Here is a 15,288-nt window from a genome sequence, read left to right as displayed (position 1 = left end):
AGTGTAATAATGCACAGCAGGTCACCTTAACATCAGGTCCTGGGTGAGTTTAGTGTAATAATGCACAGCAGGTCACCTTAATATAAGACTTCAGTTAACGAATAATTACCGATTAGTAGAATCCTTATCCTGAAATGGGATATCTGTTGAATAAAACAGCGTGAAATTGAACGTCATGTTCTTGTCCTGTCAGACACCCCGGGCCCCGTGATGAACCTGGAGGCCACCGACATCAAGCAGACCTCCGCCAACTTGTCCTGGAGTCCTCCGGAGATGGACGGAGGCAGCGAGATCACGCACTACGTGGTGGAGAAACGCGAGATCGACCGCAAGACGTGGGCGACGGTGAAGGCCGAGGTGGAGAAGGACAAGGTTCCCTTCAAAGTCAGCGGCCTGGTGCCCGGCACCGAGTACTACTTCAGAGTCACGGCCGTCAATGAGTACGGACCCGGGGTCCACAAAGTGAGCCCCACCTCCTACGTGGCCTCCGATCCCGTCAGTAAGTACATACTCACTCTCCACTTTCTCTTTATTCATAGGTGGTGAAGAGAGGGATGTAAATAAACTCCCACACACTTAATCTAACTAAAGCTTCTATTCATTACAAATTAAGTTAAACTAAATCTTGTAAAATTACTAGATTATCAAATGAAGATGACAACTATTTAGCTTTGACCAAAGGCATAAAAAGCCCAATAAGTTCACACACTAGAGATTGTTGAAGCATTAACTCTGAGATATTCTCTTCCTCAGGTAAGCCCGATCCCTGCGAGAAGATCGAGGTTCTGGAGATCACCAAGAACAGCGCCATGGTTGGCTGGGTGAAGCCATCGAGGGACGGCGGGGCCAAGATCGACGGCTACGTGATTGAATATATTGAAGTGAAGCCTCCACCCGAGCCTCCCGCACCAGTGGAGGTCTGTCTGCATTTCAAACACCTTCACATCACCCGCTCCTTTGTTATCCTTTTGTAGTTTAGCAGTAAACACAAACTGTACATGATCTAACAGATATTTGTAGTTTAAGCATCTAAAGAGCCGTTGATCTCCGCCAGGTTGCAGAGGGTGAGGAGGCTCCTCCCCCACCTCCCCCTGTGGAGGAGGAGGAGGATGAGGAGGAGGATGAGGAGCCGGAGAAGGAGGTGTGGAGCGCCTACACCACGGTGAAGGGTCTGAGCATCAGTATCAGCGGCCTGAAGGAGAGCAAGAAGTACAAGTTCAGAGTCGCCGCCAAAAACGTAATGGGCCAGAGCTCCTTCACCGAGACCCGCGAGGCCGTGGAGATCAAGGAGCAGATCCGTGAGTCCGAACCCCCTCCCCATAAAGCCTCCACACACACACGTTAATGGGGAGCTTCTGAGGTTAACCATGCTTTATTCTCCCCCACAGTGGAGCCGAAGATCGTGATGCCGGATACGGTCAGTGCCAGAGCCGGAGCTAAGCTCAGGGTGGAGGCGCTGGTCTCAGGTAAACCCTCCCCGACCTGCAAGTGGATGCGTGGCGAAGACGCCGTGGTGCCGTCCAGCCGTCTGGCCGTGCACAAGTCCGGGAACATGTGCGTTCTGATCATCAAAGACGTGTCGAGGACAGACAGCGGCGAGTACAGCCTGGTGGCTGAGAACATCTCCGCCAGGGTCGTGGAGTCCATGAAGATCATCATCAGAGGTCAGTGTGCCGGGCATCGTGTGTGAAGTGGAATGACAGGCAGGGCGGTGCATTCAGGTTCTCCTGAAGGGGATTTATTGGATATTCTCTGTGTTTAACTTTGTCTCTGTGTTGCAGACATCCCCGGTCCTCCCGAGGGCCCGGTGGTGATCAGCGACATCGACGCGGACGCCTGCTCTCTGGCCTGGAACAAGCCGCTGGAGGATGGCGGCAGCAACATCACTAACTACGTGGTGGAGAAGTGCGACCTGAGCCGTGGAGACTGGGTGACGGCCACCTCTTCCGGAGGCCAGAAGACCAGCTGCCGGCTCGGGAAGCTCATCCCTGGGAAGGACTACGCGTTCCGCATCCGGGCGGAGAACCGCTTCGGAATGTCGGACCCCATGCAGTCCGAAAGGATGGTGGCCAAGTTCCCCTTCGGTCAGTTTACCTGTTGTACATTTATTTAGTAAAGTACTTAGGTCCTTTGTTGGTTTGATATCTATATCTATATTGTATGTATTTGTTATCATATAAAGGGAATATCTTTGAGTTTAGGACTGATAGTTATTAGATGGACCTCAACTTTCTCCACCTCTGAGTGCGTGAGAAGCTGCAGATTCCTCCGATTTTTTATACATAACATTTGTAATTCCCCCCAGATGTTCCATCGGAGCCGCTGGACTGCCGCATCAACAAGTGCAACAAGGACTGCATGTTCGTGGCGTGGGACAAACCGGAGACCGACGGCGGCAGCCCCATCACCGGTTACTACATCGAGCGCAAGGAGAGGAACAGCCTGCTGTGGGTGAAGGCCAACGACTGCGTGGTGCGCTCCACCGAGTACCCATGTGCCGGCCTCATCGAGGGCCTGGAGTACACCTTCAGGGTGTCGGCCATCAACCGCGCCGGGCAGGGCAAACCCAGCAAGAAGACCGACTTTGTGACGGCCAGGACGCCTATCGGTGCGCAGCGTCTTATCTCATTTATTCCTCACATACTTATGTATATATAATATCCTGCTTTATATTTTGTTACCGTACATTTGTAATTCTACGGAGCCCTAAAGGGACATGGAAAAAAAAAAAAAGAGAGAGAGAGAGAAAAAAAAATAAAGTCAGGAAAACGGATTTGTTTCTCGTGCGCACGAGAAACAAATCCGTTTTCCTGACTTTATTTTTTTTAGAAAGTTACCGATGCACCAAGGAGGAAGTGGAACACGAGACAACCCATTTCATTGCAGACTGTTATGTTTACGTGGGGAAATGACAGTGCATACATTATTTGAGATATATTTTGAAGTCAGACTTAATTTGATGGACATTTCGGCCAGGGGTGTAGAGCTATTGGTTTAAACACCGGATTGGCAAAACACTGGCGAGTCTGTAAACCAGTCTGCTTTGATCTACGAATTAATGTCCGTGACTCTCAGAGTACCTGCTGTTTTATCGGGAAACAAACACTCAGAACACACACACACACACACACACACACACATACACACACACACACACACACACACACACCCACACACACACACATACACACACACACACACACCACACACACACACACACACACACATACACACACACACACACATACACACACACACACCACACACACATACACACACACACCCACACACACACACACACACACACACACACACATACACACACACACACACACACACACACACACACACACACACACACAGAGCCAGTGGCGGACTGGCCATCGGGACGTTCGGGACGAATCCCATTGGGCCGGTACCAAAGTGGGCCGCCCGTCACTAGCCGTCTAAGTACGATATATATCTCAAATAATGTCTGCACTGTCATTTCCCCACGTAAACATAACAGTCTGCAATGAAATGGTTGTCTCCTGTGCGCTTTCACTTCCTCCTTGGTGCACCGGTAACTTTCTCTCTCTGTTTTTTTTTTTTTTTTTACATGTCCCTTTAGGGGCTCCGTATAATTCAACTTGTATATTTTCTACTTTTCTTTAATGCTATTTCATCTCTATTGAGTTTATTTCTAGTCTTTACATTTTTATTGTACAATGCAATGACTTTTCATGCTGCCATAATGTAGACATTTCCCAAGTTGGGATCAATAAAGTACTTCTTATCTTATCCTATCTTATCACAGTATCATTATTATTATTAATAATGGCTTCCCTCTTTGTTTCTCAGACACCCCGGGGAAACCCGAGGTTCTGGACGTCACCAAGAACTCTGTGGTTCTGATTTGGACGCGTCCAAAGAACGACGGCGGCAGTAAGATCATCGGTTACTACGTGGAGACACTGCGTCTGCCCGGAGACATGTGGCTGCGCTGCAACACCAGCAGCCAGAACTGCCCGCGGGAGGAGTACACGGTGACGGGCCTGGAGCGGGACCTTCAGTACCAGTTCAGGGTCATCGCCAAGACCACCGTCAACGTCAGCAAGACCTCCGAGCCCAGCGACCCGGTGCTCGTCTGCGCAGAGAATGGTGAGCGCTGACACGGGCCGGATCTATGCTAAACTAGATATCAGAACCAAATGTAAAAAACGGAAGAGTAAGACGGATCTCTGAAATAAACACATTACAATCAAAGTCAGAATTAGAACCAGAACCAGAATTAGATTCGGATTCAGAACCTGTTTTAAAACGCGAATCAGATCCAACATTTTTATTTCAATCAGAACCATTTGTCAAGCAGGTTTACTTTCATGAGTCATGAGTTATCACTAATACGTTAAGTGGACAGAATGAGAGGGATGAGCGGTTAAAGAGGCAGCCTTCATCTGAAGCATTAAGCCTGAATATACCAAAGCGTGGAGTCTAGACTGTGGAAGATAAGCAGACTCTTTAAACTGTATCTGTTTAACTCATCCTTCTCCCCCGCCCTCAGTGCCGCCGAGGGTGGAGCTCAGTGCCAAGATGGAGAAGGGCGTGAAGGTGAAGGCGGGCTCTAGCATCACGCTGGAGGCCCAGGTGTTCGGGAAGCCCATGCCCCGAGTCACCTGGAAGAGAGGCGACGACAGCCTGAAGTCCGGCGAGGGCCAGGTCCTCACGCACCTCAGGAACCACTTCCAGCTGGACATGACCTCCGTCAGCAGGGAGCACACAGGAACCTACAGCATCGTGGCCGAGAACGCCAGCGGCTCCAAGAGCGCCGAGATCCCCGTGGTGGTCCTGGGTCAGTACCGGGGTTAATCCCATGCAAACAACAGTTCAGTTTAAGATACGATCAAATTGAACTTTATTTATCAGGCATTTAGAGCAGCAAGAGGGTCAGAGTTAAAAACAGGATTCACACACGGGAAAAATAAAGACAAAATAGAATAAATAATTAAAATAATAATACAAACTGTTTTTAAAATAAAGTAATTGTGAGCTGAAAACAACACTGATCATCCCTTACATCCATCATTACATAACAGCATCAGTTACAGTTCCGTTATACTTTAGTTTTAGCTCTGTGTGCTGATATTTCCTCGTTGTGTTTGCCCTCAGACGTGCCCGGCCCCCCTGCCAGTGCCCAGTACCTGGAGGTGTTCGCCCTGAACATCAAGCTATCCTGGCAGCCCCCCCTGAAGGACGGCGGCGCCATCATCACCAACTACGTCGTGGATAAACGTGAGACCAGCCGCGCCAACTGGGCTCAGGTCTGCGCCAAGATCCATGCCGACGAGAAGGAGCTCGACGTCGGGAAGCTCATCGAGGGCCGGGAGTACCAGTTCAGGATCCGGGCTGAGAACACCTGGGGGGTCGGAGACCCTCTGGTTACTGGACCCGTCATCGCCAATAACCCCTACAGTGAGTTGGACTCAGGATTCATACAGCAGCGTTAGCGTCTGTAACTTCTGTAACTGAACAGGTTCATCACCAGGTAGGTCGACACGTACGAGTCATTTGACTTGGCGTTGTGATGCAGACAGAAAGGTAAAACAAACATTTAAAAGCAGATAGAAAACTACAGTAACAATACAAAATAATTAAAAATATAGTAATGAAGAATGGTGTAGCTTCACTGGGATTGTGTCATCTCTAGGACTGGTTGCACATTCTTATTATGGACCTCTTTACTGATCTAAAGCAAACCCTGTGGTGTTCCCCCAGATGTTCCCGGACCCTGCGAGGCGCCTTTGGTCACCAACGTGACCTGTGAGCGCATGACGGTGAGCTGGAAGGAGCCTGCGGACGACGGGAAGTCCCCCATCGTGGGCTACATGCTGGAGAAGAAGGAGGCCAAGGACCTGAACTGGACCAAGCTGGGCAGGAAGATCCTGACCGAGCGAAGCATCGACTACACTGGCCTGACCGAGGGCACCGAGTATGAGTTCAGGGTCAGCGCCGTCAATGAGGCCGGGCAGGGCAAGCCCAGCGAGCCGTCCGCCAGCACCACCGCACAGAACCCCATCAGTGAGTCCTTTAAACACATAACCAGTTGTCCACATATAAAGTAACCTGATTACTTGCCGTTACTTTTGGATTGTCTCAATATCAAATGCTGTGCCAATAAAAACACGAGAACATAAATAACAATAGGATGATTTTTACCTTAGTGTTTTTATCAATAAATAGTAATAGTGATAGTTTGCAGATGCTGTTAAAGCTGAAATCATTGAAAGCAGATTGCGTTTCTGTTTAATAGATCAGGTCTCCACCTGCTGCACTACAGAAGAAGAAGTATTCTAAACATAAACCATTAAGATCATTCAGAACGTCTACCGACATTTTGGAATGTAATCGAATACAGTTACCTTCTTTTATAAATATATATATATATATTTATAAAAGATAAATATATATATATATATTTATAAAAGATAAATATATATATATATATTTATAAAAGATAAATATATATATATATATTTATAAAGATAAATATATATATAAAGGCGTAGTGCTGTACCACATGTTTCTCCGTGTACAAACTAACCTGTGGATGTGCTGCAGCTCCCCCCGGCCCCGTGGTGAACCCCTCCATGACCAACACCACCAACAGCACCATCAGCCTCTCGTGGACGGAGCCCTCCAGCACCGGGGGAAGCCCCGTCCTCGGGTACTTGGTGGAGAGCAGGAAGGGCGAGGCCAAGGACTGGGTGCGCTGCAACGTGCCCAGGAACCTGCATGACACCGCCTACACCATCCAGAACCTGGAGCACCGCGCTCAGTACCAGTGCCGCGTCACCGCCGTCAACAAGGTCGGCTTCGGAGAGCCGGCGGAGGTCCCCGGGAAACACGAGGCCAAGGACATCATCAGTACGTACCTCAGCATCTGGGACTTTAATATTCCACTCACTGATGTACAGGGTCAGACACCTGCTTTGGGTTTGGGTTGTTGTGAATCTGCAACATGTTTATTTCTCTTTGTCTCTTTCCCCTAAACATCAATAGAGCTGCTTCTGAGAGACATGTCTACCCACATGCACAGAACCACATGCACAGAACACATGCACAGAACCACATGCACAGAACCACAGAACCACATGCACAGGACCACATGCACAGAACACATGCACAGAACACATGCACAGAACCACATGCACAGAACACATGCACAGAACCACATGCACAGAACCACAGAACCACATGCACAGGACCACATGCACAGAACACATGCACAGAACCACATGCACAGAACCACATGCACAGAACCACATGCACAGAACCACATGCACAGAACCACAGAACCACATGCACAGAACCACATGCACAGAACTACATGCACAGAACCACATGCACAGGACCACATGCACAGAACCACAGAACCACATGCACAGAACCACATGCACAGAACCACAGAACCACATGCACAGGACCACATGCACAGAACCACATGCACAGAACCACATGCACAGAACCACAGAACCACATGCACAGGACCACATGCACAGAACTACAGAACCACATGCACAGAACCACATGCACAGAACCACAGAACCACATGCACAGAACCACATGCACAGAACCACAGAACCACATGCACAGGACCACATGCACAGAACCACATGCACAGAACCACATGCACAGAACCACAGAACCACATGCACAGACCCACATGCACAGAACCACAGAACCACATGCACAGAACCACATGCACAGAACCACAGAACCACATGCACAGGACCACATGCACAGAACCACATGCACAGAACCACATGCACAGAACCACAGAACCACATGCACAGGACCACATGCACAGAACCACAGAACCACATGCACAGGACCACAGAACCACATGCACAGAACCACATGCACAGAACCACATGCACAGAACCACATGCACAGAACCACATGCACAGAACCACATGCACAGAACACATGCACAGAACCACATGCACAGAACACATGCACAGAACCACATGCACAGAACACATGCACAGAACCACATGCACAGAACCACATGCACAGAACACATGCACAGAACCACATGCACACACATGCACAGGACCACATGCACAGGACCACATGCACAGAACACATGCACAGAACCACATGCACAGGACCACATGCACAGGAAACATGCCACAGAACCACATGCACAGAACCACAGAACCACATGCACAGAACCACATGCACAGAACCACAGAACCACATGCACAGAACACATGCACAGAACCACATGCACAGAACACATGCACAGAACACATGCACAGAACCACATGCACAGAACACATGCACAGGACCACATGCACAGAACCACATGCACAGAACCACAGGACCACATGCACAGAACACATGCACAGAACCACATGCACAGAACCACATGCACAGAACCACATGCACAGAACACATGCACAGAACCACATGCACAGAACCACAGAACCACATGCACATAACCACATGCACAGAACCACATGCACAGAACCACAGAACCACATGCACAGAACCACATGCACAGAACACATGCACAGAACCACATGCACAGAACACATGCACAGAACCACAGGACCACATGCACAGAACACATGCACAGAACCACATGCACAGAACCACATGCACAGAACCACATGCACAGAACACATGCACAGAACCACATGCACAGAACCACATGCACAGAACCACATGCACAGAACCACATGCACAGAACACATGCACAGAACCACATGCACAGAACCACAGGACCACATGCACAGACCACATGCACAGAACCACAGAACCACATGCAAAGAACCACAGGACCACATGCATAGAACCACATGCACAGAACCACATGCACAGAACCACATGCACAGAACCACAGGACCACATGCAAAGAACCACAGAACCACATGCACAGAACCACATGCACAGAACCACAGAACCACATGCACAGAACCACATGCACAGAACCACAGAACCACATGCACAGAACCACAGAACCACATGCACAGAACCACATGCACAGAACCATATGCACAGAACCACAGATCCACATGCACAGAACCACATGCACAGAACCACATGCACAGAACCACCTGCACAGAACCACAGAACCACATGCACAGAACCACATGCACAGAACCACATGCACAGAACCACAGGACCACCTGCACAGATCCACATGCACAGAACCACATGCACAGAACCACAGAACCACATGCACAGAACCACATGCACAGAACCACAGAACCACATGCACAGAACCACATGCACAGAACCACAGAACCACATGCACAGAACCCCAGAACCACATGCACAGAAACCACATGCACAGAACCACAGAACCACATGCACAGAACCACATGCACAGAACCACAGAACCACATGCACAGAACCACAGAACCACATGCACAGAACCACATGCACAGAACCACATGCACCACATGCACAGAACCACATGCACAGAACCACAGAACCACATGCACAGAACCACAGAACCACATGCACAGAACCACAGAACCACATGCACAGAACCACATAACCACATGCACAGAACCACATGCACAGAACCACAGAACCACATGCACAGAACCACAGAACCACATGCACAGAACCACAGAACCACATGCACAGAACCACAGAACCACATGCACAGAACCACAGGACCACATGCACATAACCACATGCACAGAACCACATGCACAGAACCACAGAACCACAGAACCACATGCACAGAACCACATAACCACATGCACAGAACCACATGCACAGAACCACAGAACCACATGCACAGAACCACATGCACAGAACCACATGCACAGAACCACAGAACCACATGCACAGAACCACATGCACAGAACCACAGAACCACATGCACAGAACCACATGCACAGAACCACATGCACAGAACCACAGGACCACATGCACAGAACCACAGAACCACAGAACCACATGCACAGAACCACATGCACAGAACCACATGCACCACATGCACAGAACCACATGCACAGAACCACAGAACCACATGCACAGAACCACAGAACCACATGCACAGAACCACAGGACCACAGAACCACAGGACCACAGGACCACAGAACCACAGAACCACATGCACAGAACCACAGAACCACATGCACAGAACCACAGACCACAGAACCACATGCACAGAAACACAGAACCACATGCACAGAACCACATGCACAGAACCACAGGAACAGTGAATAACCCCTCCTCTCTGTCACAGTGAATATACCCCTCCTCTGTCACAGTGAATAGCCCTCCTCTCTGTCACAGGGAATAACCCCCTCCTCTGTCACAGTGAATAGCCCTCCTCTCTGTCACAGTGAATAGCCCCTCCTCTCTGTCACAGTGAATAGAACCCTCCTCTCTGTCACAGTGAATGGCCCCTCCTCTCTGTCACAGTGAATGGCCCCTCCTCTCTGTCACAGTGAATAGCCCCCTCTCTGTCACAGTGAATAACCCTCCTCCTGTCACAGTGAATAGCCCCCTCCTCTCTGTCACAGTGAATAGCCCCTCCTCTCTGTCACAGTGAATAGCCCCTCCTCTCTGTCACAGTGAATAGCCCCTCCTCTCTGTCACAGTGAATAGCCCCTCCTCTCTGTCACAGTGAATAACCCCTCCTCTCTGTCACAGTGAATAGCCCCTCCTCTCTGTCACAGTGAATAGCCCCTCCTCTCTGTCACAGTGAATATACCCCTCCTCTCTGTCACAGTGAATAGCCCCTCCTCTCTGTCACAGTGAATAGCCCCTCCTCTCTGTCACAGTGAATAACCCCTCCTCTCTGTCACAGTGAATAGCCCCTCCTCTCTGTCACAGTGAATAGCCCCTCCTCTCTGTCACAGTGAATATACCCCTCCTCTCTGTCACAGTGAATAGCCCCTCCTCTCTGTCACAGTGAATAGCCCCTCCTCTCTGTCACAGTGAATAGCCCCTCCTCTCTGTCACAGTGAATAGCCCCTCCTCTCTGTCACAGTGAATAGCCCCTCCTCTCTGTCACAGTGAATAGCCCCTCCTCTCTGTCACAGTGAATAGCCCCTCCTCTCTGTCACAGTGAATAACCCCTCCTCTCTGTCACAGTGAATAGCCCCTCCTCTCTGTCACAGTGAATAACCCCTCCTCTCTGTCACAGTGAATAACCCCTCCTCTCTGTCACAGTGAATAGCCCCTCCTCTCTGTCACAGTGAATAAGCCCCTCCTCTCTGTCACAGTGAATAACCCCTCCTCTCTGTCACAGTGAATAACCCCTCCTCTCTGTCACAGTGAATAAGCCCCTCCTCTCTGTCACAGTGAATAAGCCCCTCCTCTCTGTCACAGTGAATAACCCCTCCTCTCTGTCACAGTGAATAACCCCTCCTCTCTGTCACAGTGAATAACCCCTCCTCTCTGTCACAGTGAATAACCCCTCCTCTCTGTCACAGTGAATAACCCCTCCTCTCTGTCACAGTGAATAACCCCTCCTCTCTGTCACAGTGAATAACCCCTCCTCCCTGTCACAGTGAATAACCCCCCCTCTCTGTCACAGTGAATACCCCTCCTCTCTGTCACAGTGAATAAGGCCCTCCTCTCTGTCACAGTGAATAGCCCCTCCTCTCTGTCACAGTGAATAACCCCTCCTCTCTGTCACAGTGAATAACCCCTCCTCTCTGTCACAGTGAATAACCCCTCCTCTCTGTCACAGTGAATAGCCCCTCCTCTCTGTCACAGTGAATAGCCCCTCCTCTCTGTCACAGTGAATACCCCCTCCTCTCTGTCACAGTGAATAACCCCTCCTCTCTGTCACAGTGAATAGCCCTCCTCTCTGTCACAGTGATAGCCCCTCCTCTCTGTCACAGTGAATAGCCCCTCCTCTCTGTCACAGTGAATAGCCCCTCCTCTCTGTCACAGTGAATAGCCCCTCCTCTCTGTCACAGTGAATAGCCCCTCCTCTCTGTCACAGTGAATAGCCCCTCCTCTCTGTCACAGTGAATAGCCCCCTCCTCTCTGTCACAGTGAATAACCCCTCCTCTCTGTCACAGTGAATAACCCCTCCTCTCTGTCACAGTGAATAGCCCCTCCTCTCTGTCACAGTGAATAGCCCCTCCTCTCTGTCACAGTGAATAACCCCTCCTCTCTGTCACAGTGAATAACCCCTCCTCTCTGTCACAGTGAATAACCCCTCCTCTCTGTCACAGTGAATAACCCCTCCTCTCTGTCACAGTGAATAACCCCTCCTCTCTGTCACAGTGAATAACCCCTCCTCTCTGTCACAGTGAATAACCCCTCCTCTCTGTCACAGTGAATAACCCCTCCTCTCTGTCACAGTGAATAACCCCTCCTCTCTGTCACAGTCCCTCCGGAGGCGGAGCTGAGTGCGGAGCTGAAGGCTGGTCTTGTGCTTACTGCCGGATCCACCATGAGGCTCCACGCCCTCATCAAGGGCAGCCCGCCCCCCCGCAGCGTCTGGGCCAAGATGAACACCAACATCAAGGACCGGCAGGGCGTGGTGATGAAGTCCTCCCCCACCGACAGCCTGCTGCAGGTGGAGAACGTCAACCGCTACGACGGCGGGAAGTACATCCTGAGCCTGGAGAGCACCTCCGGCATCAAGATGTACACTGTGGTGGTCAAGGTGTTTGGTGAGTCACCCTGAAGTCCTTCTACTCTGACAGTAGTATTTCCTCTCAACCTGTACTCCACTTCGGTTAGAGGAAGGATTCTACTACAGTACTCTAGCTTAAGCCTGACTGTAACAGAGTATATCCATTACTAGTACTTTTACATTTAGTGGAGTATGCAACAGTGTGGTATCAGTACTTGTACCTACAGTAGAGTATATTGCACCTGTTGCTAACCCGTGTTTCTTTGCTGCAGACACCCCCGGCCCCCCCCACCAACCTGACGGTGAAGGACTCGTGTAAGGACAACGCCAACATCTACTGGGACCCCCCCCTGCTGGACGGAGGCCACGAGGTGACGCACTACATCGTGGAGAAGCGTGAGACGGAGAGGAAGGCGTGGTCCATCGTCAGCAGCGACAGCGCCAAGACGGCCCTCAAGGTCCCGGACCTGGACGCCGGGCGCTGCTACATCTTCAGGGTCTCTGCCGTCAACGAGCTGGGGGTGGGCGAGAGCTGCGAGACCCCCGACGCCATCAGAGCCTCAGGTGAGTGTCTGCTCAGGATGGGGGGTTGTTTATTTGTAAATTACTATAGGTCACAGATTGCAGGCTTTGTTTGCAGATATAAAGTCTGTGCAGTAAACCGAGGGAGCACTTTATCGGAACCAGCATCAGGGGAAATGTACATTATTGCAACAGCAGAAGAATAGTGCAAGATAATAGACTTTCATATTTAAAAGTAACAGAGAACGTTATTAATTATGAAGAACACAACAAGTCAAAACAAACAGCAGAAAAGGTCACTGTGGTTAAAAACCAAGTAGCAGTATATTTATTTAATTAGTGACCAAAGTCTGGTACTGTTGACGGACTGTACATTAATATAGGTCACAGATTTTATACAAGATTGTAATGAAATGTAATAATAGATTGACATGGTGTGAACAAACAAACCTATAGAGAAGATCCAGTGGAATCAGGAGTGGAAGCAGGGGCACGGTGATGGACTTTGCAGATATATAGTGCGTGCAGTAAACACATGGAGCCCTTTAACAGAACCAGGGGAAATGTACATTTGGTAAATAACAAGGAACGCTCGCGTTAATAATGAAGAACACAACAAGTCAAAACAAACAGCAGAAAAGGTCACTGTGGTTAAAAACCAAGTAGCAGTATATGTATTTAATAAGTGAGCGTATAAAGAGGCAGCTGGTTGTGTTGACAGACTGTAAATGAAGCGTGACTTCTGGAGGGTTTATTTACAGGCACATCAGGGGTATTATAGTGTATGTGTGGATAGGGGTTTGACAAAGTGTTTGTTTGGCCCCTGCAGAGGAGCCTGGCCCCGTCATGGACTTCAAGACGCTGCTGGTGACGAAGGACTCGTGCACGTTGAGCTGGAAGAAGCCTCTGACGGACGGAGGCAGCCGCATCATCGCTTACGTGCTGGAGGTGTCCCAAGGAGACGACTACAAGGAACTCATGAGGTCCAAGAACATGCAGTACAGCGGCAAGGACCTGGTGGAGGGCCGCGAGTACACCTACAGGGTGAAGGCCGTCAACGACTCGGGGGAGAGCGCCGTCAAGGAGCTCAGCGTGGTTGCCAAGGACCAGATCAGTAAGACTTTCATTACTGTTTGTATCGTGATTAGATTTTTCTAATTTTATAAGAACACATGGCAGCGTTTCCTTCCTCCAGCTGAGAGAAGACACCATCACCGTGTAGGGTGTAGTTATTACATGAACACATGGCAGCGTTTCCTCCAGCTGAGAGAAGACACCATCACCGTGTAGGGTGTAGTTATTACATGAACACATGGCAGCGTTTCCTCCAGCTGAGAGAAGACACCATCACCGTGTAGGGTGTAGTTATTACATGAACACATGGCAGCGTTTCCTCCAGCTGAGAGAAGACACCATCACCGTGTACGGTGTAGTTATTACATGAACACATGGCAGCGTTTCCTCCAGCTGAGAGAAGACACCATCACCGTGTAGGGTGTAGTTATTACATGAACACATGGCAGCGTTTCCTCCAGCTGAGAGAAGACACCATCACAGTGTAGGGTGTAGTTATTACATGAACACATGGCAGCGTTTCCTCCAGCTGAGAGAAGACACCATCACCGTGTAGGGTGTAGTTATTACATGAACACATGGCAGCGTTTCCTCCAGCTGAGAGAAGACACCATCACCGTGTAGGGTGTAGTTATTACATGAACACATGGCAGCGTTTCCTCCAGCTGAGAGAAGACACCATCACCGTGTAGGGTGTAGTTATTACATGAACACATGGCAGCGTTACCTCCAGCTGAGAGAAGACACCATCACCGTGTAGGGTGTAGTTATTACATGAACACATGGCAGCGTTTCCTCCAGCTGAGAGAAGACACCATCACAGTGTAGGGTGTAGTTATTACATGAACACATGGCAGCGTTTCCTCCAGCTGAGAGAAGACACCATCACCGTGTAGGGTGTAGTTATTACATGAACACATGGCAGCGTTTCCTCCAGCTGAGAGAAGACACCATCACCGTGTAGGGTGTAGTTATTACATGAACACATGGCAGCGTTACCTCCAGCTGAGAGAAGACACCATCACCGTGTAGGGTGTAGTTATTACATGAACACATGGCAGCGTTTCCTCCAGCTGAGAGAAGACACC

General features: G+C 49.7%; 1 protein-coding gene across 1 annotated transcript in view; it reads left to right on the top strand.

The window, feature by feature from the left end:
- Window positions 1-15,288, top strand: part of ttn.1 (titin, tandem duplicate 1) — a gene marked incomplete in the record, with an annotated part of 218,433 nt that overhangs the window by 148,660 nt on the left and 54,485 nt on the right. Inside the window, 15 exon segments of the mRNA XM_034229211.1 lie at window positions 194-499; window positions 754-917; window positions 1,055-1,298; window positions 1,389-1,664; window positions 1,782-2,084; window positions 2,306-2,608; window positions 3,841-4,140; window positions 4,544-4,831; window positions 5,149-5,451; window positions 5,755-6,057; window positions 6,598-6,903; window positions 12,354-12,641; window positions 12,877-12,887; window positions 12,889-13,168; window positions 13,956-14,240. Coding sequence (XP_034085102.1) covers window positions 194-499; window positions 754-917; window positions 1,055-1,298; window positions 1,389-1,664; window positions 1,782-2,084; window positions 2,306-2,608; window positions 3,841-4,140; window positions 4,544-4,831; window positions 5,149-5,451; window positions 5,755-6,057; window positions 6,598-6,903; window positions 12,354-12,641; window positions 12,877-12,887; window positions 12,889-13,168; window positions 13,956-14,240 — 3,960 coding nt within the window.

Source organism: Gymnodraco acuticeps, unplaced genomic scaffold (genome assembly GCF_902827175.1).
Source record: "Gymnodraco acuticeps unplaced genomic scaffold, fGymAcu1.1, whole genome shotgun sequence".
Classification (NCBI taxonomy): Eukaryota; Metazoa; Chordata; class Actinopteri; order Perciformes; family Bathydraconidae; genus Gymnodraco; species Gymnodraco acuticeps.
The sequence above is the reverse complement of the archived record's forward strand: the minus strand, read 5'-3'. Positions and strand labels throughout refer to the sequence as shown.